This window comes from Acomys minous, assembly GCF_964271855.1.
Source record: "Acomys minous genome assembly, chromosome: 9".
Lineage (NCBI taxonomy): Eukaryota > Metazoa > Chordata > Mammalia > Rodentia > Muridae > Acomys > Acomys minous.
In genome coordinates this window covers 68,476,670-68,502,157 of record NC_140490.1, presented here as the reverse complement: position 1 = coordinate 68,502,157, position 25,488 = coordinate 68,476,670, and the positions used below count along the sequence as shown (strand labels likewise).

The 25,488-nt window shown below is 43.6% G+C and overlaps 1 protein-coding gene across 7 annotated transcripts in view; it reads right to left on the bottom strand.

Annotated features, from left to right (window-relative positions):
- Nucleotides 1-25,488, bottom strand: part of CARMIL1 (capping protein regulator and myosin 1 linker 1) — a 260,068-nt gene that overhangs the window by 31,123 nt on the left and 203,457 nt on the right. For all 7 annotated transcript variants that reach the window (XM_084794019.1, XM_084794020.1, XM_084794022.1 and 4 more), the window contains exons 25-29: nucleotides 22,980-23,108; nucleotides 21,260-21,391; nucleotides 15,037-15,212; nucleotides 12,642-12,729; nucleotides 9,953-10,102 (exon numbers count right to left, since the gene is read on the bottom strand). In XM_084794019.1, coding sequence (XP_084650145.1) covers nucleotides 9,953-10,102; nucleotides 12,642-12,729; nucleotides 15,037-15,212; nucleotides 21,260-21,391; nucleotides 22,980-23,108 — 675 coding nt within the window. The remainder of the gene's footprint in view (nucleotides 1-9,952; nucleotides 10,103-12,641; nucleotides 12,730-15,036; nucleotides 15,213-21,259; nucleotides 21,392-22,979; nucleotides 23,109-25,488) is intronic.

Here is a 25,488-nt window from a genome sequence, read left to right as displayed (position 1 = left end):
TGATTGACATGGAGGGCCCAGCCCATTGTAGGTGGTACCATCACAGGCAGGTGATTCAGAGTGTAGAAGTAAGCAAGATGCACAAGCCAAGAAGGAACCAATAAGCAGCACTCCTTCGATGTTTCCGCTTTGCGTTCCTACCCCAACTTCCCAGTCAGTGATGGAGTGTGACCCAAGGCTGAAATAAAGCCTTTCCTTCTCCAACTTGCTTTTGATCATGGCATTTTATCAACAGCAATAGAAACCCTTTAGTAACACCTCAAGGCCGCTTGTTCAGAACCACTCTATTCGGTGGAAAGGATTCACTCTAGACATGGAGAGTGACTACTGAGAGTCTGGACTCACTTCTTCAGGAGCTCAGCAGAACACTCAGGATGCTGCCTGCAGGACCAGTTCCTGCCAGTGTGAATGATGCAATGGCCCAGTAGATGAAAAGCATTTGAGAATTAAAAAAGGGATGTGCTATAAGAGGCAGGAAGAAATGTAGAAACTCTTTAAAATAACTCAGGGTTGTGTTACATGACTAAGTATTTTGTTTAACGCTACTGTTAACTCAAAACTTTCCAGAAAAGCTGCCTTCCAACACTCAGGGCTCTCTAGCACCTGAGATCCTAGTAAGGGCTAAGGGCCAGCATCACTGCCACACTTCTCATTTTGAGAGAGGGATTGAAACAATTAATATGAACTCTAATGGTGTTGGTGCTTACTCTACTTAACAAAAAGATATAATTTTTTTTTTGTCAGACATTTAGAACTCCCTCAGTAAGCCAGCAAGTTTGTCTTCAAGAACTGACCCAGCCTGCGTGAGATGAAGGGAAATCCTCCTAACAGGAGATGGAGGGATGAACTTTGAGGGCAACAATGTGGGCAGTGGGACCCCAGACAGCAAGGGGCTGCCTCAGGCTCACAAAGTCAGTCACAAGAAGGTGATGGCCAAGTAGATTGACCCTTTTAAATGAGTTTAGAAGGCAAAGCGGAGATGCCCAGTTGGTGGCTAACATTTTTAACAAGATAACGGCCAAAACATTTATTATAGCATCTTTTATTACAAAACCCAGGGATTTTGTTGTTGTTGTTTTTAGATATGGCAAATGCAGCCCTGGCTCTGCCTCCAGAGTGCTGGGATTAAAAGAGTGTGCCACCACACCCACTTGCAATGTTTAAATATACAGCAGGAAGCGTTCTGAAACATTGAAAGCATTGCGCTAGAAATACATCTAGAAAAATGGCACGAATCTGGCTGAAACAGGAGAGTGCCTAAAGACGAGCCTAAAAACTTGCTGTGGGCACCCTCCTCCCAGCTTCTACTGGAAGACTAAATGAGCATCTTCGGGTGGAGAAGGTAAGCCTAGAGGATGTGTGTCAACAGGTGAGTAAATCGAATCATTGCTTCAGCTCAACACAACTGTTATTACTACAACCACTGGTACCAGAAGGGGCCTTAGGCACAAAAGTAGGACAGTGCAAAGAACAGTCCTTTCAGGGCTGCGCAGCGGGTGAGCACTTGCTGAGCGTGAACAAAGCTCAAGTTCATTGTGTAGCACGGAGGAAGGAACAACAGGAAACCCAAAGCAAAGCAACAACATCTTTTAGATCAGATACATTCACTTGACTGCAACATCTTTACATTTTTGCCTCACGTTAGTATAACAAAATCTTCCTCATGGGCCCTTATGGTTCATAAACTGGCATCCACTTCTTTGGACATTAAACTCTTCACATGTATGCACCTACCACTCCCCTTCAACTACTTAAACACTTCCAACCTTATAAAAAAGAGTATTCTTCCCTTCTTCTCACCGGGCAGCATTTCTGTTACTCCAATGACTTTGCTTCTTTCATTTTACTTTCTCCCTCTCCTCCTTCACACACTTAGATTCTGTTGAAACCACTTATTACATTTACTGGTGTATGTGCGTACACACACATTTGCTCAAGTACATGCCATAGTACATGTGTGAAGGTTAAAGGTCAGTTCTCCCCTTTTACCATGTGGGTCCTGGTGGTCCATCTCAAGTTGTCAAGCTTGGCAGTAAGCACCTTTACCTGCTGAGCCATCCTGCCATGGTGGAACCATTTAGAGGTTAATATTTGTTTTTAAATATTTCTCCTTTGTGTACCTCTACACGATCATTCCATGAATGAAATATTCCTCTATAACCATGCATGATTAGTGAATCAAAGAGAGTTAATAGCTATTACATAGTACACAACCCACGCACTATAGTCTATGTTCAAATACTGAATATTTTTGTTTCCTTTGAGATGAGGTCCCATGTAGCACAGGCTGGTCTCAAATTCCCCATGTTGCTGAACTCCTAATTCTCTTGCCTCTACATTCTAAGTGCTGGCATATGACACTACATTTAGCCTCTCATAATTATCTTTCGAACATATGACATCCCCTCCTCTTCAGGTCAGGACCTAATGGAGAAACGAATGTTCCCTTAACCTCTTTTATCTAGCCCAGCACCTACCTACCCTCCCCCATCCCCACCCCAGTGCAGCTTTTCTTCTTCATGATACTGACTGCCTAGAAGGCTGTGGCATATACTTGCCTTCACTCTGGGTCCTTCCATTTCCTCATAATGAGATGCAGGTAAAGCATCTTTAGGCAGGAATGCCACACAGTGGATACTGTGACCTGCTGAGTCAGTCACAACAGGTATCCCATGGCAGGAGGGCCCCCTATTGCTGAGGATGCTGTCTGGTCTCTTGATTGGAGTGCGGACTCCCTGGGTGCTTCACTGTCAAGTACCATTCCAATCTGTCGTTAACAGCCACTCTGAGAAGTGCTACTTTCAGTCCATGCAGAAAAGCCTATTTTTAAGCTACTACTGGCAATTCTTGCCTGAATTAATGAACACAATGAGAGCTGCAAAGATGCAATTTTCTACTGCGTTCTCCTTCCTGAATCTATTAGCTGTCTTTCTCTTATAAGCCCCTGTAGCCACTTTCTTGATATGTATATACATACATACATACACACACACATATATATGTATGTATGTGTATATATGTACATGTATATATATACTTTTTTGAGCATTACTACAAACATGTGGATCTTTAAAAAATTAATTCAGTGTAAAATAAGACTTTGCAATTGCTAGTCTTCCTGGCAATCAGTGTCCCACTGGGGTCCATTCAATCTACCCCACATGTCCTTTGAGATGGTCTCTTTGGATACAGTACCAATCCTTGCTCTTTGATTTAAGACATCCTTGCCTGACCTTGTCCTTTTCTGGGCACTTTGAAAATGGATATAGGTAATCCCTGTTTAATGAACGACATGAGAAAACCTAAGTATTTCCAACCAGATTATCTGCTGAGTCAATGCTCAAAGGAAAGCTGAATCTATTTTAATTGATTTATAGCCTCAAATGTCTCGCCTAATGTTTCCACATTTGTACTTAGAAAGCAATTTTTAATGCACCTCTATTTGCAAAAGTCTGAGGTGGCATAAATCAGCAGAGGAAGACAGATGTGGCTTTCTTTGATAACTGTTGGACAGCCTGGAGCACTCCCCTAAGCCCGAGGAAAAAGCAGAAGAAGGAATCAACTCCGAGAAAGCTGCAGTAAGTCAGGGAGGAAGGGGGGAAGGGGGGAGGGGAGGAAAGGAGGAAGGGAGGAAGGGGAGGCGCCTGGAGGATGCACCATGTTTCCTCCTGCCACCTTCAATTTTATGTCCCCGCACGCCCTCATTAGCTCTCCACCACAGCCTTGTTTCACATACAGCATGGGCTGGCACTGTGATGCTCACACGTACATTCTGAGGACAGTACTGTATAGTGGATGTACACATGTTTTTGTTTTGATCCTAAGTATGGCATGGGGGACAGACTTGTGAGAGATCAGGTAATGTTTATCCACTACAAGATGAACCACCATGTGCAGGGGCTTGGTTTTTGCCAGCTGAAACACATCTTAGTACAGACTCTAAGAGGAGATATATATATATATATACCCAAAACAGGAGGTGGGGACTTTTGGGGTCTTGGTATTATTTGGCTGTTTGTCAATCCACTTCGAGACGCTCCTAGAGAGAACAACTCCAGAGAACGCTTCAGGGCTCTGTGTTCCTGCTGCTGTTCCAGGTTCCAGCAGCAACTTTGGTTAAATTTCTGGTCTGCTGAAATCCTGCCGAGTATGCTAGAGGGAATCACTCCCAGGTACTGAGTGCAAAAAGGTCTATTTCTCCTGTTCCCATTAACCTCTTTCCTTTCCCATCTCAGGTACGTGGGTTGGAAGGGAGGTGTAACTATTAAAGAACCAACCTCAAATAAAGTAGGTGTGGAAAAGGTCGAAGCCTACAGAACTGGTTTGAGACTGTCACAATACCACAGCAGAGTGCTGTCCTAAAATTGAAATGGTTCATTTCCTTATTTTTTTTCAGATCTATAAATAAGTTTTAATAAAATAAAATAAAATCACCTTCTTACAATGCCACACTTTCTCTAGGGAACATAAATCCACTTTATCCACTTTAACATGATAAATGAGCCCAAAGTAAAATTTCGCACTTGAGTACTCTCTCTACAAATGAATAGAATTAAATATTTATCTTGACATTAGCCAAAAGATGAAATTATCTAGTACTTCCTTGAAGAAACTATATATATATATATATATATATATATATATATATATATATATATATATATATATATATATTTGCTGTTGTTGTTGTTGTCTGAGATTGAGTCTCATTGTAGCCTGGGTTGGCCTTGCATTTCCTACATAGCTGAGGCTGGCCTTGAACTTCCTACATAGCTGAGGCTGGCCTTGAACTTCTGGATCCACCTGTCTCCATGTCTAGAGTGCTGGAATTACAGGCATGTACTACACTGCCTCGAGCAAGTATATTTTAATAGTGGCAATATAGATAGACACAGGGGCATGATATGTGCTAATAGCAATAGATCCTCTCTGCTCCTATTATAGTACAGTGAAAGAGGGAATAAAATAAAATAAAATAAAAAAATCCTAAGACCTTGGCTGTAGAGTAAGTCTGTGCTGCTCAAGCTTCACAGAAGTTTTTATAGCAAACCCTACTGAGTACCACACCCGTGGAACATATTTTAAAATGAATTAATTTAGAAAAATTCATTTACCATGGAAGCCATTAATAAGGAGGTTAGGGGGAGACTTCCACACTTGTCTCCAGAATAGCCTCCACAGTTTGATGACACATAATAGCTGACAACAGTACCAATGGAGAACGTATTAAAGCCCACGATAACTTATTGTCTAAAAAATAATAATAATAATAATTACTTGGGTGGTGAAATGGCTCAGCAGGTGTATAAAGGCTTTTGCCACCAATCTTGAGGACCCGAGCTCCATCCCCAGAGCCAGTGTGGTAGGACTCCCCCAAGCCCCCAAGTTGTGTGTGTACACACACACACACACACACACACACACACACACACACACACACACACAAACAGTCAAACAAACTGCAGTGGTGCCAAGCAGAGGGACTGCAGACTCGGTGAGTGGATGATGTGGGTACCAACTGGTCACCAGCAAGTCTCACCACAAGGCTCAGAGGTCCTAAGCTTTTCTGAGATCAAATCCTCAATTTTCTTCACCCTAAGTCTTTTTCCTCAAACAGTCTTTTGAGTAAAGATGTCTTGCTGCCTAAACTTGGGAGATCTTGTCTATTCTAGAAACCAGAATATTTGCCATGTTTTGTCTGTTTGTATGTCTGGTATATATCTGTGTGAGTGGGGGGGGCAGTGCTTGTGCATATACATGCATGCATGTGCTTGGAGGTCAGAGGTAGATACTGGATGTCTCCCTTAATTGCTCTCTACTTTATTTAATTTTTTATTTATTTGAAGACAGAGTCTGCCACTGAATCTTGAGCTTACTGATCCTGGTTGGCCAGCAAGCCCCAGGGATCAGCCTGTTGCTGCCTCCTTAGCGATGATATTATAAATGCATTTCAACTGCACTTGGACTTTTACATGGGTACCGGGACTCGAACTCATCTCTGTGCTTGCTGAACCATCTCCTGAGATCCTGTCATGTTCATTGCTTCATGTCCCCTCTGATAAGAGTCTACAGAGACTCTGAAAATTACAGATTCACTACTTGGTCTACTCATCTTTAGTTTTGGTTTGAGACAGGGTCTCTCATTGCAGGCATGACTAGAATACACCATATAGCCTAGGCTAGCCTTAAAAGAAAAATATTAAATTCAAACTCAAATCAGTCTTCTTGTGTCAGTCTACTGAATGCAGTGATTGCTGGTGTGCAGGTGACACCCTGCTGTTTTCATAGTTTTAGAGGATTCCTTTCTTCTTTTTTCAGCGGAAACAGTTGAGAAAAGATCTCATGAACCTCGGGCTGGCCTTGTAACGTTCTGTGTAGCCAAAGGTGACCCTGAACATCTGAGCCTCCTGCCTCCACCCTCTAAGTCCTGGGATTACAGGTATGCACCACTATGCTGGTTTATGAAATATTTTTGGAGGATCTGTTTCCCCAATGATAGAATGTTGAGAGTACAGGGATACTGTCAGCCATTTTTCATTGGCTTTGAGCTTATTTAAAATGAATTCAAGATTTATAGCCAAGCCATAGTGAAAAGTTGGGTATATTTCCTATTAACCATACCTCCCACATGTTCCCAAGGGTATTGTCTTATGGCAAAGCATGGGCGACTTAGTGCACATGGGTGCCATTTCTCTTGTTCCCAGAAGAGTGCTTTATGGAGCCTCCCACACTTAGGACTTCAATATCAAGTAACTGCTCATGGAACATCAGCTCCTTTAGTTATGGAGGAGAAAGGCTACAAAGCACAGGGTCAAATGCTTTACTACAGCCACCAAAGAGGATGGTGGCCTGACTAGATCCTGTCTCAAGATACAGAGAGGGCAAAGCTGGTCTAAGGCACATATCTGAAGCATGGATATATTATATGGGTGTGGTGACCACTGAGCCCAGAGCCCTGTCACGGATCTCCCACAAGCCAGCACCTTGCCAGGGCCTCATAAGCATCTTGATGGACACCACTAATATCTGATTCTGCCTGATCCTGTCTCTTCCAGCCCACCTCCCTTGCACTGCAAGGCTATGTATAATGAAAACACGGCTTCTGCTTTCCCTCCCAGCCTCAGCAATCCTGTTCCCCTTTATTCTTGTCAACTGTAATGAACAGCCTTCAAAGTGTCCCCTTATGTCAAGCTCCTGAGGCTCTCACCTGGGCTGACTTCCTCATTCCCTCCTCCACCAACTGCTTCTCCAAATGCCACTTAGCATCAGTAGCTGTGTACCTGGGGCAGTGTTTAGGACCTTCCTTCAGGAAGCCTTCCTTGGCAGCATCCCTCCCTCCCCTAGCCGTCTTCTCTGTTTTTATAGCCTCCTCTCTCACAACACACTGTCCAGTTGTATCTAGCTTGCAGGTTTATTAATGAAGAACCACTTCAATCCAGAAATGAGCTTAGGCAAGTATAAGACAGGTTTAAAAAAAATGAGTAAATTAAGATAAAGAAAAAAATGAGGTCAGAATTATGGCTGAATACCACAAGATATGCTTCTTACGGCTCTAGCTGCTACAGCTAAATGCATTTACTCTGCTCTGAGCTTTTAAACTGATAATACTAAAAGTAGGTTCCAGCAAGGGCGCAACTGTGTCCCAGGGTACACTGCTGGGAACCTCTATCACAGCTCCACTTTACAGTGTTCTCCCTGTGAAAAGGCGATCACAGAACAAAAGAGAAATTTAGCCATCGTGCATTTAGCATCTTGCATGCATAGTTAACAATAGTGCGGCTAACTGAAAACAAGACACACTGACCACAACCTGAGGTTATCCACCTTGTGAAGAAACCATCTAACAAACAACTGCTGGGGCTGAAGAGATAAGTGGTCAGGCATCATAAGAGCACAAAGCCCTGAGTCCAAGAGCCCACGTAAAAAGCTGAGCATAGTGGCGCATAGCTGCAATCTCAGCAGAGGCAGAGAAAGGAACCAGCACACACCAAGTCCCAGAGTGAGACATTGTTTCAAAATACATGGTAGATAGTTCCGGATGAATGACAATTGAGCTTGACCTCTGACCTCCATATGCACAAACACCTACCCAGATGTGTGTCTTCACATGCACACAAGTACACACAAAGAGAAAAGGCACTGCCGAAAAGCTGACACGGTGACTTATCCTGGAATACAGCACTGAAGTCATGGAGGAAGGAGGATCAGAAGTTCAAGGTCATTGTCTGGTTCACAAAAGTTGAAGGTCCAGCCTGGGCTACAGGAGACCTAGTCTGATCTTCCACACATAAACTGCTAGTATCAAAAAAAATGAGGCAATTTCTTTAAATTAGTTTTTTAAAAATTGCATCTTGACCAGGTCAAGTACACTTTCACTAAATTTTAGACTATATTCAAAAGCTTAAAATTACATACTGAATTATGCGGCTGAAAAGTATTGAGGGAAATAATTGCTGCTTTATCGCTGGAGACAGGATTTGCGGAGTGGTGTTCTAGTTAATTCAAGCCTGCTCCAATTCTCCTCCAAGCAAATAGCAGTAGAGATGAATGGCTCTTCAGCAGGAATGTCTTTTTTGATTTTGAACTGGTCTGACACTCATTAAAATAACTGAGCGAACGGCAGACAATTAGTGGGCTGGGAGGCTGAGCCGGAGCCACAGACACTGGCTTCTCACCTCCACCCCAACCTCCTGGCAGTTTTTAAAGGTATTATATTAGAAGTGGTGACAAATTAGGGGTAATTAACCAGTGGCATAAGAACTGCACCCTTCAAACCCTGAACACCCATAAAGAGGCCCAGGAAGAAAGATACAGTTTTGTCACCCAGATTTCCTAAGACACCCTGCTGTGTGAAAGGAGCAGATGGTGTAGACAGAAAAAAAATATATATTTTTTTTACAGATTTAATTTATTATCTACTTGTGTATATATGTGTGTATATGTGTAAGTGTGCATGAGCATACTTGTAAATAACCAAGGGGGCTACAGTTTATGTGCTTGTGAACTGGGTGTTGATGAAAGAGGCCTTCACTCCTTTAAAGGAGCAGCAAGCAATCTTAATTACTAAGCTATCTATCTTTCCCCTCTCTCTCCCTTCCCCCTTTTCCCCTTGGCTTTTCCAGACAGGGTTTCTCTGTCTTGTCTGTTCTGGACTTGATTTTTAGACCAGGCTGGCCTCAAACTCACAGAGACTCAGAACTCAAAGGGCCCCTCGGCATACGGGAGAGTTCTTGGTGGACCTGGGTTATTCACACCCTGTCTCAAAACCACTACAAAGCAAAAGTCCACTAGCAACAACAAAACAAAAGAGCACTCCTTGCTCTAACTTTCCCGCGCCTCACATCTGTAATCCCAAGCATAAGGCATGGCGACTGCCCTGACTTCAAGGCTGGCTTGGTAAACCTGGGTCTATAGAGAAAGGCTTTGACTCAAAACAAAACAAACACCCCAGCACCACCAAATATGAACTCAGTTGTTTTAAAAAATTTCAGACACTCTTCTTTCAGCCAGAACCTAAATTTAATAGTTGTTGACCGAGTACCAGATTATTTTCCTGCCATCTGAGAAGTAGCCCGTCCATCCAAATTAATAGACTGTCTAATCCTAATTTAGGGCACTAACCCTTCCCTAGTGCAACGGCATATATTCAGTCTTTACAGGAACGTGATCACTGAAACTGAAGTTAACATGAAACTGGACTCTAAGGGCATCAGACGCTGAGAAAGGTCACCTCCCACTGAGTCATCCCGAGGGGTTCTGTCCGGGAGGTGCACGCCTCCCCTTCGCTACGCACACATGTTTACAGAAACTGGAAGCTGCTTCACGTATGTGGTCCCCAACAGCTCTCCCTAAGTTCTGATGCGTGTCTGATTTCAAACGAGGAGGCTTTAAAAACCAACCAGGGGCACAGCGCAGTGCGGGTAGGCAGGGCACCCGAGGGGACGTGGCTTACCATACAGGTGTCTAGGTCTTCCAGCCGCTCGACCTCTGTGAGCTCCTCCACCGTCAGTACCGCCCTTTTCACTGGCTTCTCCTCCACGACCTCCACATCTGGAACCTCTCGCTGGGGAAGGCTCTTGCTTCGCCTGCTGAAATGGTCAGCCTAGCACCAAAAGAAATTAAGAGTATAGGTTAGTGAATTCCTGAAGATGTCCTCTCGGAGCGCTACTTTGTGAGTACTCAAGGAAAATTTGTTATTTAATTAGGCAATTAATTAATTAATTTGGAGTTTCTGAAATAAGGTCATGTTTTCTAATCCTAGAACCCCCTGCCTCAGCCTCGTCTCCTGAGTGCTGGGGCCCCAGGTGTGTACCACCAGGCCCAGCTTCAGTGACAATACTGAAATCTATGCACACTGGAGTAGCTTTCCTCTTTTATGACTTTTGGGAGACCAAGTAAGATCTAATAAACCTCGTAAGTGCAGAGGTCAGGGCTGGCAAAATAGCTTTAGCAGGTAAAAGCACCTGCTGCCAAGACAGCCTGGGTCCACATGGTGGAAAGAGACCAGGCTCCAAGTTGCTCTCTGACCTCCCACCATATGCACACAAGTACACTGAAACATCCAAACATACCCAATTAAAAAAAAAACTTTTGAAAAACATTTTTTAAATTAATAAATAAATACTACTTCATTGAGAATAAAATAAGTAGTTTTCTTTTTTATTAGTCCTATTTAATAGGAATTTTATTCTCTACCTAGTTGATTAACAACCATCTAAAGATGGTAAAAATGATTCCAACTTTCACTACTTTTTTAATACTAAAAGGGAATAAGACTTATTAAGCTATCTTCCATTGTTCTAATGTATGGAATACTATATTTGATGAGCCATTATTCCCATTTTTATGTTTAAAGTAAATGTACAAAAGCAAATAGTTTGGGGCGGGAAGAGGTACTGGGTTGATGTAGATGCCTGAAACTATTTCTGAAGGGATGAGAAGCAGCTGATGAAGCCCACGAGAGACCCAGAGCCATCCCTGAACTCCAGTGGGAAGAAACTAATTGAAACCAGCTTCATTCCTAAAGTAGCATTATTTTCATATAATACTCAGTTCCTCTGCTTATAAGCCAGACCAGCAGAACTGATGTTAAAATGAAACTTGAGGCACCACAACACTACGGTGCTGTTCATTAGCAGAGCCACCCAGGAACCACACCTGGGAAGACCTGCCCTGCAGGTGGGTGTCTCCCTCCCACAGGCTGAGAGGGGAGAAAGGGCAGTGAGCTGTGGCATTCACCTCTCCCTGCTTTCTCTTGATGGTTGCTATGTGACCTGCTGCCTCAGCTCCTGCTGCCATGCCAGCCATAGCAGCCAGCATGGACTGTCCCCTCCAACCATGAAGCAAATACAGACTTCCATAGTTAAGCTGCCTTTGTCAACTACTTTGTTGAATGAGGAAGTAAATAATAAAGTATTCTAATGCAAAATATTTCCAAGCATATTAAAATGGAAAACAATACTCTAAGTAAATTGCTAATAAAAGGCAAAAAAAGTGAAAGTCTCAAACTTCCCACGAAGGCCTCCCAGGCAGAGGCATGACAAAACATCATGGTACTGCCAGCATCCTGGACCCACGAGACATCAAGAGCAAGAGACAATCCATTTCCTAAAATAGCATGGTTCCAGGATGGGCAGGGCTACATAGTGGACCACGTCTCTAAACAAATAAATGAATTTTTAAAAAGTGCACTCCACTGGGGACTCTAAACAGCGAGGTTACTCCTGGCCACCAGGAGATGGGAATACAGCTTCTTTAGCTCGATGGGCCAGAAATGTTTTCTATACACAGCCAATCTGGCACAGTGCTCCATGTTGATAAAACAACATAGAAGAATTTAGAAGATAATATGTGCTTAATTAAATATTGTGGTCCTGTTGAATTATTCTAGAAACATCTCAGTTATTTCTGCTGGTTTCTCAACTAATGAATGTTCACAGGTTGGTAATGTGTGTTACTGGGCCAGCTGGGGTCCACAGGCAACATCTGGAGCACTGCTGCTACAGATAAACTTTCTTCTAGGTTGTAAAGAGTAGTCTTAGCTGGGCATGGCAGCACATATATTCAGGAGGGGGAGGCAGGAGAATTAGGAGTTCAAGGTTATTCTTTCCTATATAGAGAATTGAGGCCAGGGTGGACTACATGAGTGCCTGTCTGTATGTCTCTCTGTCTCTCTGTAACGTAAACATAAGAGATAATGTATTCCGAACAAAGGGCAGTGGGTCCCATCTGTAATAACAGAATTTAGGAGACCAAGGCAGGAGCATTGCCTTGAACTCGAGCTCAGTCTGAGCTAAAATAAGACCTATCTCAAGACCTCAAATCCATTCTAAAATAATCTTACTGAAGCAATAACAGCGCATGTATAACTAAAATTGCTCATTTTGGACATTAGTCTTAATATCATCTACCCAAACCGTTTTGATCTTCATTAAAACTGGACAAGATTCCTAAAAATGCTCGAGTCTTCTATCCTGTCATTCAATTCTAATGCATTCCAGGATGGCTAGGAGCCACAGGAGAGGACTGAGGAATGCCAGGCTTTCCATCCATCATGCCGAGGCAGAGAAGACAGAGGAAAGAAACCACACCCCTTCCTGGAGCCCAAAAGAGAAAGCCTGACTGCTAAGCCTGGCACTCACCAGCTTCCGATGGCTGTTGGAGAGAGCTTCCAGGATCTCATCCACGATTCGGTCAGACAAGAAGGAGGCCACTGTCAGCTTCACCTCACTGTGGGTACCAAAGGGCAGAGAAACTCTGTAACTTGTATTGTGGGGTTGGTGGGGGAGGGTGGAGGGGGCGTTGGGGGGAATGCGCCTGTGAGGCCATGCTGACAGGCAGACTGGAACTCTATTCCTGTCTCTGAAAATGAAATGGGAAGACTGAGGATAGGTCTAAAGAACCCAAACATAAGTCTTAAACACGGCCATAAACACACATGTAACAGACGTCCACTGTCAGCGTCCACTCGCCTCTGCATTTGCAGCTTGAGGTTTATCGGTAGAAATGGAAAACACTTGGATAAAGAGAAACCCAATAGAAACCGCATGGGCATGTGGCACACTGCGCCCGCTGACAAGGACATGGGCTGACTCAGGCTGCAGAAAATTCAGAGTCTAGTCTGGCTCTTAAGCTCCGTTATCGCTTCAATATGCACACACTGACACACAAACACACCACACAGCATGTAAAATGTTTTCACCAACAGAACTGTTATGCTATTCCTGTTTTGATGTGCTTTAAAAATACACTGTGACAGAGGCTATTTCAATTTTTAGTTTGGATGCTCCTTAATCTGACCCCAGATGATTCCCCAGCAATAGAAAGAGGCTTATAGGTTTTATGTAACAGGCTCTGTCACTAGGGTTCCTTCCAGATGGCTCTCATTTTAGTTAACATTTCTGAGGCTCCACCATCCATGAGCTTTGGGACTGAATCACCTGACTATACGGTACAAGGGTTCACATGTCCAAGACTTCCAGGAAAGTGACAGGAAGCCAGCCACATACCTCCACTCTAGAATTCCCTTCTGAGCGTAGGCTGCATTTGACGTCAGTAATAGCAATGTTTTCAGAACAGACAAATGAGCTGTCATAACAAAATGACTTAATCCTAACGCTGAGGTTGAATGTGTGTTTGCGCGACAGGAAAATCTCTATAAAGTGTGAGAGTTTGCAGTTAAGACTTCCCTACTCAGGAAGGTCACTGCTGTTGGTGCAGAAGGAAGCGGGGTTAACTCTGGTGTAGATCTACCCAGGAGGACTCTTCCGTTCTTCTTTCATGAAGCAAGGTCTCACTAATACCTGCCTTGGCTGATATTTATCTAAAACCTTCAGTTGGGTGTGATGGCTCACAATCAGAATCCCAGGACTCAGAAGGCTGAGGCAGGAAGGTTGTCATGAGTCTGAGGCTGGCCTCAACTAGAGACAGTCCCTGCCTAAAAGTCATGATGGTGATGATGATGGTGATGGTGATGATGCTGAGGACAATTAGTTGCACACATCAGGAGAGAGTCATTCTGGTCTCATACTAGAAACATGGAACAGAGTCCCTACCTGGGCTCTGGAATCCAATAGCAACAAGTATTTCCTAATCCTCACTAGCCACAACTGAGATTTCTAGTACTTCACACTCTTTCTCTGTCCTTCTCTCTGAAGATGGGAAGGGGTGCTTTATGGACTCCAAGGTGTAGTATCAAAGTGAAGACTTTGTTTGATGTCTCTGACGTCATCTATCATTTTGTTGCTCATCTACGTATTTTTAAAAAATAAATATTCAGAATGTTCTGAACCTGGGCTTTCAGACATCGCATTCTCCAAGTAAGAAGCACACTGAGCTGACCTAAGTTTAAAGCAACACTGCCAATGCCAGGGACTCTGAAAATCCAAAGAAGTTTATAAGTACATCTTCTAAATACTGAGATCCTGGCACACTCCTCACGCCTTTCCAAAAAGACCTAACGACTTCAAAGCCTGGGATTAAAATGTGGTAGTAAAAAGGGAACTCATCCTAGAGATCTGACTGAGGCAGGAGGATTGCTACAAGTTTCAAGTTAGTCTGGGCTACAGAGTTTCAGTACTGTCTGCACAGTGGATTGAGGACCCCTCATCAAAACAAGCAAACCAAAAACCCAAAACAACACTAACAATGACAACAACAACAACTGGCAGGGAGGGGGAGGGAGGGGGAAAGAGAGGGAACCATCCTCACACTTTAAGCCGGTGACTTAGAAAGTAGAAGATAAACGCAGAAATCACAAACTAGGGAATACAGTCATGCCCTCCTCCTTATATATAAAACCCTCAGAGAGCGGCAGGCTCTATGCTCTTAGGCAACGTATATAACGTGGCCAGAACTCTTACCTGTGTGTATTCTCTGTGCATTAATGCATAGCCACGTTTATATACATTCTCCTCAGTCTGCTAGTCATGTCTCAACACACTCCTTGATGATAAAGCCAGCAGCACTATTCTGCCCGGCAGCCTGCTCTGTGCCTCGGTACCACAGTTCCCCAGCCTAGTAACATGACAGATATACCTAATTTTGTTAAGAATGTCAATTCCAGACTGTTCCAACAGGACATTCTTAACGAAGGTGCGTGGGATGGAAATCTTTTCAGTGCTGGCGTGGATCAGGTCCTGTCGGATGTGGGCTTTTCTCATCACACTGGGGCAGAGGTTCTCGGCCGCGTCCACCATGGACTCTAGCAAACCCTGCAATGCAGAAGAGGAAGATAACGACACAGCCATCAGAAAATTGGAAGATGTACAACACCAAACCCTCAGAGGACAGGAATGCCTGAGGAGATTTGTAACTACTGGGTAGCTGGTGAACTCAAGGAATCACTTTAAATCAGACATTTGGCAGGACCTGTGCTTCTCTTGGGCATCCGAGGTACTCTGAGTGGCAGCTGGACTTAACACAAAGCCATGAGTGAGAAGAATAAAACATACAAGTATCAATCTTTTACATAGCAACTTGCCATAGCAGATGGAGCTCCCAGGCCCTAGAAAGCATGTTTAACAGTACAAACTCAAAAATTAGAAATCCCTAAAATATGTATATGATTTCCCAAATCACACGAACCTCAAATTATATTGAACCGTTCAATACCAAGATGCAACAGGCAGAAACAAACCAGATCACTGAGATAATTGCCAATTTTACTCTTCTAAGAGAAAAGCTTTCATGTTGGATAAAACAGTGGTTATGAGCAACATGAATAATAAGAGAGGAAAATATTTACAGAGACCCCTATAGACAACCTTAATAGCAGCAGCCAAACACATGTGTACATAGCCCTAGAGCATCTGAGGGGTGAAACTGCAAATTCCATCCTTCCAACATCCATGAAGATGGATGGGGAAGCTTCTCAAGGGACCTTCCTTCACAGATGAGGAATGTTAAATGATTTGCCCAAGATGGCTGATGGGATTGCACTGCAGAGAAGGGATCTGTGTTCCTGTCAGATGCAAACGCGAAGGCCAGCTGAATGACACCGGACAAAATTATCCACCTATAACCCTAACACCGAACAATGGGTCAAGATGGCGCCTCATGCTCTACAAAATAATCTCACCCAGGATGCTTTGCAGGACACACGGAACACTGTAACTAAGGCTGATTGTGATATACCTCCTGGATAACAAGGAAGGTGGAGCTCAGAGGAGGCAAGTTCCTTGTTCAAGGCCATGAGGGCTTACTGGACTCGGCAGATCAGGGCTAGGGGTCTCCTGTCTACTTCTCTTGTTTCCTCCTCTAGCAGTCTCTTCTGACACCTTAGTCTGCCCAAACCTTTGATTCAGGACAGCAAGAAAAACAGCAGCAGCAGCAACAACATCAAACACCACTAAACTCAGAAAAAACTCAGAAAGAACCCTCTGACCAAATCAAGGTCAGACTTGACAGAAATCCTCCTACATCCATCAAGCCTCACATCCTAAGAGAACCTGAAATTTACCAGTGGAAGTTATCACCATGTAAGCCTGAGGAAAAGAAAGCAAGAACTACACAGTCCCAAATAAACATATTAAAAGGTAAGGCCAGAAGGTGGGGCTTGCGGGGAACAGTCTTTACACTAAAACATACCAAAGCCCATTTATTCTCTATGCTTGTCCCAGCAGTAATGTCAGGGGGCAAAGGGGGGAGGGCAGGAGGCACAGTGCTGTTCTGATACTGGACACCTGTAGGAACCAGGCCCGACTGGGCTGCCTGCCTGTCTTGCTGTTTCATGTCCTGTTTCTAGCAGCTTCCGTGTCTGTGTTTATCTTGGTTAGCTAGTCATGTTTACTGCTCTGAGAATGCGCCCCTCCCTTCCTCGAGACTTGTCCTCCTGTGTGCAATCACCTCTTGAGGGATTTCACCTGGGAGGAAGATTCCTGTTTTGCTGCCTATAAGAAGGCTCTTTGGAACTCGGGGGACAGAGGAGAAGAATAAACCGCTGCTGCGGATGCTGCTGTGGCTGCTGCTCTCTTAGCATGAAGGACCCGTTGTGTTATTGTGTGTGTGTGTGTGGGGGGGTATTAGTTAAATCCACAGTTCCTCGCCCTCGCCTCGGGCACCACAGACACAGGCAGTCCAGAGAACACAGGGCCTCTTAAAGCAGGAACTCCGCACACCCTCATTTTGCCCTAGTGTGCAGTAAGGAGGCTTCCTAAAATAGCCATTTTGAAAAGTAGCCCAAAGAACTATTTGAACATTTTTCACCTAATAATTGAAACTCTCACCACTGGTTATGACACAGCATCACCCTGATCAAATATCAGAGCAAGGAGTGATCAGCATGGCTAATATACAATTCTAACCAAGGGGCTGTGGTCTAGACAGGCCAGCAGTGGCCACCTTGGACCACTGTCAGGATGGATAAACCCAGGGTGCTGAGCCAGACCTGCCCCATTTTTCATCCTCTGCAATAAAAATTATGTTTAAAAAAAGTATAAAAGGATCCACTTGCTGTAGCTCTTGCTCTGGCATGACACACTAGCTCTAGAAACCCTGAGAAACAGGAACAGGGCTCCTCTAACAAGGAAAGCTTGCTTTTGGAAGTGAAATAAGGAATGATCCTTACAGCTTAGTTAGTTCTGTGGATTGCACTTGGATACATAATTTTATGGAAATCAATGCATCACGAGGTTACTATCAGTAGGAAAATGTGTATCCCCCTCCCCCCCCCTTTGTGCTATTTGTCAGGTCAGTAGAAGGGAGTGGAAAGGAAGTAAGGGGTCTTCAGGCAAGGGGAGTGTAAAAAAGCGCACGTTTCAGTTAAGAGACCATTAAGAAGTAACGCCGAATGACGATTCACTAAATGAGGACTTGCTGTGATGACTCATGGCAGAAGCTTTCAGGACATGTGAGTGGGGAGAGGGAAAAAAACCCACAACCAACACACAGGCAACTGAGGGCTTGGGGCCTGGGGGTTGGAGAGAGGAGAGAAGAGGGTTCTAGAACAATTACAAGCAGAGGACATGGCTGACACTTGGCAAGTGCTCAGAACACTCCACAACAAATGTAGGAAAAGCCTATGCACAGAAGAGCATCATATGTATTATCTCAGGCCTTTTAAGTGTAAATGTCTTTTACATTACATTTTATGCTTTAGTCCCACCCACGAAAAATTAGTCAGAATCAACTTCAACCAGTTTAGGCAGTTAGGGGGAAACAGGACAATCTGTGGCTCAGACAAGACGAAAAGCCAGCAACAGGTGGGAGCTGTCTGACAAGAAAGGACCTGTTACCATGTTTCCCGCCAATCTAAATGACATCCATTCTTACAGTTGGAAGAAATTCTTACAGATGCTCTAAATGGTGGTGGGGTGAGGAAGGAAACAGACGGAAATGGGCAATTTTCAAAGAAAAAAACACAGGGCTGGGTATGTAGCTCACTGATCAAATGCTTACCCAGCAAGCATAAAGCCCTGAGGCTAAGCTCGCACCATAAATAAATAAATACCCAAGCACTGCTACGCTATTAAGGGAATGAAAACACACAGTAAATTTTCTTTCTTAGCCTATTACATTTAAAAAAATGTTAGAGGTGTCATGCTGTACTGAGTGCTGCTCGAATATGAGAAACGAGCAGTACCCTCCCTGCGAGACATGTTCGTAAATCCAGGCAAAAGCCAAAGGTGCTTCACCCACCAATAGGGCAGTTACACAGACTCACCCCAACAAAGCTCATCAGAAATTAAGACGAGGTCACCGGGCTACATCTATGCAGTGGAATGCATTCTTGATGCATCCGTTAGCAATGGTGCTGTCTCACTACTAGGCCTACATTAGTGTGATTGACCCCTTGTGCAAAAGGTTCCTAATCGTTTGCACAGAGACTGGGTGCTTAGGCGGAATGCGATGTCTGCATTTCTGTAGTTCTTTAAAAGTTTACTATTGGTGGGGGAGACCTGGTGGCACTCAGAGAAAGGACAGCAGGTTGCCAAGAAGAGACTTGATACCCTATGAGCATAAACAGGGGGAGGTAATCCCCCTCAGGAACAGCCATAGGGGAGGGGAATAAGGGGAAAATGGGAGGGAGGGAAGAATGGGAGGATACAAGGGATGGGATAACCATTGAGATGTAACAAGAATAAATTAATAAAATAAAATAAAAAAAGAAAAAAAAGAAAAAAAAGAAAGTGAAAGTGAAAAAAAATCTAACATGTTGCATTAATGAACATGCAAAAAAAAGTTTACTATTGGTGATGATTAAGCATTTCTCATTTTATTCATATAAGAGAGTATCTGTCTTGTACCACTTATTGTTCACGAAGGATCCAAGTGTTATTTACTACCATGTGGTCTAGACAGATCCAGAAGCAGCCCCCTGTTCCTTTTTACCCTCAACCCCATCCTGTCTTTGTTCAGTACACACTCAAATAGCCACACAGAAATAAAATTCACCCGCCGCCATCAGCATCCCTATAGGACCTGCACGGAGAGCTGGATTAGCGGCTAAGAAGCCACAGCATGTTCTGCCTTGTTAGCTTAGTTTTCAGAGAGTAGTTAGGATATTGTAAAGGTGTCATCCTTTGTACCTCAGCTCCTCCGCCACTTGCTGCAGAAGCATTCTCGGGAGAAAATGGATTAAATGATTAGAGAAACTCAAGGCATCCTTAGAAGGCAGAAATCCTTCTGAATGTGAACTGTGTAGTGGAAGTTTTGGGTTTTTTGTAGACTCAGTTATGTAAACATGTTTTTGTTTTTATCCCAAGTATAGGATTTTTCATTGTCTGCAGATGATAATTGTCTCATGAGGGGCATGGTCTTTGCCAGCTGGAGTTAGCTGAATTCTGGGGGCTCTGAGGGGAGTAAAAAAGAGAGCATAAAGGGAGAAGGCAGTGGTTTGGAGGAGACTGGCATTGGACTGCCTGCTGCTTTGCTGCTGACAGCTGAGACTAGCAATACCCCAAAAGACGCTAACAGCACTACCCCGCCGGAAGAAGTCAAGAGGTCAACATCCCCTGTTTCCCTCCTTCTAACCTTCTTTCTTACCAAGGGTTGGGGGGTTAGGAGGGAGGTAAACGTGTTTAGAGCCCTAAATAAAGTAAATTTGTGAAAAAAAATCATCTCTGGGGCAGCTGAGTTTTGACATCGCCTTTAGAAAATGACAGAATTCTGCCTAAAAATGGGCAAGCTTGGATGCAGGCAGAGTCTACGGCCAAACTCTGGCAAGAGAGAGTAAGCAAGCCCTCAATAGTTCCTGCCCTATAAATATGTCTGTCAGATATACTGGGCCAGAAGGCTGAAGATGATGCCCCAGTGTTACAGAGAGTTTTGTGTGACTGTTAGGCAGCAAACTGTCATTTTTTTTCCCACTTTGGAAGCTGCTATCCTGCACTTCTTATTTATTCAGGTAATTAATTTTATTCCTTCTCAAGTCTCTGCTGGGCTGGAAGACCAGATAGTTTAGTTTTACAATTAAGCTTAGTTGTTTAGGGGCTAAGATGTTTTTAAGTCTAGATGTTTTACATTGGTAGAGATGAGGTATGGTAGGTATTGATTTACATTCAGAATTTCAGACTCACCAAGATAGGGAATACGTTTTCTTCAAGATTGTCAAATACAAATAGTCAAAACACTATGAATGTAACATTATCATAATTCTTGATTGTTTCATGGTTCTTCTTGCTTTATGTAGCTTATTTTATATATGTGTAATAATATAAACGTATATGTAAAAAATATTTAAAGAAAAGAAAAAGGTCATCTTAGCTTACCTTTAACGTCTTTTTACCCTTTAACGTCTTGGGGATGTTTTAAACCCCCTTTTAACCAGTAGGCCAATAGCAGACCTCTGTTTATTTGGGTGCCCTACAGCTCCATTCTAAATAAGTCTGTTTATTCATCCTAACCATGTCAAGAATGGTTGGCTATGCCTCTGTTGTCGCTCTCCATGTAAGGAGCTGGCCGTGTCTACATACAGTCCTCACCACATATTCCACTCTCCAAATCAAATGTAATGCAGCTGTGTTCCACCAGAGCACTCTGTTTTGTGGAAACCATCCTGCCATCGGTAGCAACCAGTCACACAGAGTGCACTCAGAGATGTGCCACCGAAAGTGAGACCTACTACATAGAAAAGCATTCTAAACCACATTAGACTATACATCCTTTTCACTTGGATCCCATGTGTCTGTTTCAGTTAGTGTGAACACACAGACATGCCCCCAACACACGCCCTATAAACACAGGAAGCTACAGTACCTAGTGCCATCAAACACAGTTATATTATTGCAAATTCATTCCCCAAATAACAAGACCCACAGACCTTCAGTTGTTCATCAACAACTCTTGTGACTTCTCCAGCCATTGATTCCAGGGTCTCCTGAATGGGACTGGATGACAGGCCACCAGCTCCTGTCCAGGATGCACCGCCCACATGGTATAAATTTGGTAACAACTGTAAGAAATGTGAAAAGTAGACTCGTTGTAATTGAACAAATATTTCAATAAGCATCAAGACCACTGTGGAGCTTTGGAGAGGTAAAGAAATATATTAGAGATCATCCATCCAGGGCAAAGGCACAGGTGGTAAACTGAGGCATCTGTTCATGCTCGGTAAACCCAAGCAATGCTAGCGCAACAGCACAGTGACACCGGGGGATGGCATAGCCGTTACTACCACTCAGCAGCTGTGAGGCCATGGAATTGGTCAGAGTCCTTTGTATAGTCTTTGATGTGAGGATTGAACTATTTTTACCACTCTTGTCACCAAAGATGCAGGTAATTTGCTGCTACTCTTCAGACAACAATTGGTTATCCCATAATTCCACTCAGTTCTGACACTCTGTGCCTGGATGCCTAGTCAGATGCCACAAGAAAAGGACTCAAACCAATAGGGCTCCATCACTCAGCTGCCAGTCACAAACCTAGGTCATCACTGGTACCTTGGGAAAATTGATTATAAAGTCCTTGGGTTAGTGACTTGCTGGAATGCCTCACTAATCTCAAGAATGCACCTTCCTCACCACTGCTGGTTTCTAACCCAGACAGTGAAATGGACTCACTACATTGCCAGGTACTGGGGTGAGAAAGTCACCTGAGTTTGAGGAAAAGGAGCTTGGGGGCAAGGCCATCTCCTGGTATGCCAGCTTCTAAGCACCTTGATGTGGTTATCTGAACCCTTCTTTTAAGAATTCCTGGAAGATGCATTCTCCAATTGCATAGTTGATGATGTCACAGAAGCTGCATTTGAGGCATGGTTAACGATGTCACTGGTCATGACAGACTCCAGCCCTTCCCTTCCAACATGGAGTGTGGACTGGACATGAGAGCTGATGTTTATCCTGTGGTTGTCTCTTCCATGTCCACTCATTAGCGTGAATGCTGCTGTGCTGAAAAGCTTTGATTATCAGCAACTAAGATGCCACTGTCACCTGTGTCATTCAAAATGTCCCAGGGATTTAGAGGCTCTGTACCACAATCTAAGGACAATGGCTCAGTAGGTATTGTTATTGCACCACAAGACTATTTGACAAATCTGTAAAGTCCCTCATACAACTGTGACACCATGGGAGCAGCAAGATAGCTCAGTGAGTACTCTCCACCAAGCCCAATGAACTGAGTCCGATCCCTGAGACACACATGTGGAAGGAGAGAACAGATTCCCACAAGTTGCCCTTTGACTTACACACACACACACACACACACACACACACACACACACACACACAAATTCAACAAGAGCCCAGGTTCTGACTCACAATTACTCTGTTTTCTATTAAGTCACACTTAGGGGAGGAAATTCTTCACGTGTAGACAGGCTCTCACTATGCCACCTAGGCTGGCCTCATAACTTGCCGTAAGAACCAAATTTTACCACAAAGGAGGTGTCCTGTTAGAGGTGACAGTGAGAGTTTTGTGCTGTCGGTTACTCGGGGCTCAGTTCTATCCTCTGAAACTCTCGCTCTCCTCCACCCTCTCGTTTTCCTTATTAGAAATCAGCATGTGTACCAACAGGGTGGACACAATTCCAAGAAGAAACTCACCGTTTTAGAGTTCTTAGCGTCACGCATGAGCCGCTCTGCTGCCCTTAAATCCTCCTGAATAGCATCACCGGCACAGGTTCGTAGGGAGTTGAGGTGATCTTGAACTTTCACACATATCCGGTCAATCATCTGTGCAAAACAGAGAAGCATGCAAGTTGGTACAGAAGTGAGGATACAGAATGGACAGTGGAAATTTCGAGAAAACAAAACGTATGAGGTTGGAAACCTCTTGCTGGCATGAGAAAGGTGGCTGAGCAATTGTTAAATTAGCCTAACTATACATACAAGAAACCAATGGCACATCAACTCTGGGAAAAGATGTGAGACATTTTGGTAAAAGATATAAGGCATTTTTTTTCTCCCTTAGAAAAGAATGCTGTGTAGTAAATCATGATTCAATTCTTGTAGCTCCTAGTGATGTTCTGCTAGGCAGTGACTCTCATTAACTGTCATCAAGTGCCCTGTGGGTGTCAGACACAGGGAGAGGTGCTGAAGAAAAAAAAAAAAGTCACGCATTGCCAGGAGTAGTGACATGACAATAGGATGCTGACAACTGCCAGCTGGTCTCAATTGTATAGAAACCAAAACAGCCTCTGGAAATTGACAGTTTAAAATTCCTATCACCTGAAGGGCTTCTCATAAATTGAGACCCACCAAAGCATAGAATAAAGTTTGGGAGTTGGAGGTGGCTCTAAAGATGAGGTTCAGTTGGGAGGGTGTTTGTCTAGCACCGGTGAAGTCCTGGGTTCGATTCCCAGGACCATACAAACTGGGCATGGTGGCGCACATCAGATATTCCAGTACTCGCTGGTTGAGACATGAGAATCTGAAGGTTCAAGGTCATCTTTGGCAACAAAGAGGACAGACTACATGAGACACTGTCTCAGTCAATGAAGGAGGGATGCGTCTTGTTATATTAGCATTGGTAATGATGAAGCTAATACCACCCAGTGCCCATCCCAATAGTTTTGCCTCACAAGGTATTTGTACTTGAATCGTTTTCAGCGGGTCCAGGATTGAACTGTAGAACCCAAAGGAAGTGGCAGGGCATTGCATAGACAATGAAGCAGAAGGCTTCAGCATCCTTATTTTAAATCCGTCATGGGGCAGACCTACTGTCCCTGCAGAACCTGCAGTTCTCTGATCTCTCAGGAGTGGATGGATTATTCCTGTAGTGGGTGGTGTTATGCAATATGGCCATCCCTTGCTTGGGGGTCTCACTCCTGGTCCTCACAACCTCTGGAGCCATGAGCTGAAATAAGCTCTATATTTTACTTTTTTATTTTTTACAGTCAGTCAGAAATGAGTATACAATAGGAAATGAAGGAGGAGAACAGATTCATTTCAAGTAAAGAGTAGTTTCAGTGCTCTTTGAAATCTTTCTCTGGCATTTTCATCATAGTTTATTATTGCCTATTTCATGACCTTGAAAAATTATGTTCAGAGGGGGGAATAGGAAGATACAAGTGAGGGGATAACAATCAGGATGCAATCTGAATAAATAAATAAATAAATAAATAAATAAATATGTATATATACACACATACATATATATGCATATATATGTGTGTGTGTGTGTGTGTGTGTGTGTATAATGTTTAGCTAGACAGCTGGAAGACGGACAACTTAAAAGCATCCTCAGCTACAAAGACAAATTTGAACTCAGTATTGAATATATGAGATTTGTCTCACTAACATAAAAGGAATCATCGTTGTGTTGGTGAGATGGCTTAGCAGGGGAAGGCACATGTAGCCCAGCCCCAGGAACTGAGTTCGATCCCTGGAACCCCATATGATGAAGGAGACAATTAGCACCTGCAAGGAAGGTGTCCTCTGGTCTCTGTATGTCAATTCACGGCACTCAAGTGTGCCTGCCTCCTATCCCACATGCGAATAGACTAAAGAAAAAAAAGTATTCACCCTTCAGAGACCTTATAAGAAGTGCTCTGCCCTATAGGATAATAAGTTTAATTGTCCTTTTTTTTTAAAGCTAAATTATCCTTTTATTTTTATTTTTGAATACTTTGATATTGTGTCTAGGAAGCTAAAGTCTTCCTTCCTTCTCCTACAAATTCCAAAACAACAAAACCGTCACCAAAACCAGGACATGACTCAGTTTGGTAGACATTGTAATCCATGACTGATGGATTGGGTTGGATCCCCAGCACTACAAAAATGAAATATAACTGTAAGCATTTTCAGGCCTTATAATCCCTACACTCTAGAGGCAGAAACAGGACGATCACCACAAGTTTGAAGCCAGCCTGGGGTACATGGTAATTTCCAGGACAACCAGGCAACATTATCAGGACCTCAAGACAGGGGGTGGAGTGTGTTTTTAGAAGACGTACATTCTGACCTCAGAGCCATGGTGCTACAGGCGGCAATGCTTTCCTTTAATAAAACAGGCTCAGTGTGTCTTTGGTATAATAAAGACAATTCAGTGAAACAGCACCGCTCAAAGCATTATTCTGTTGACGCGGTGCTGTAAGAGTAGAGTTGACACATA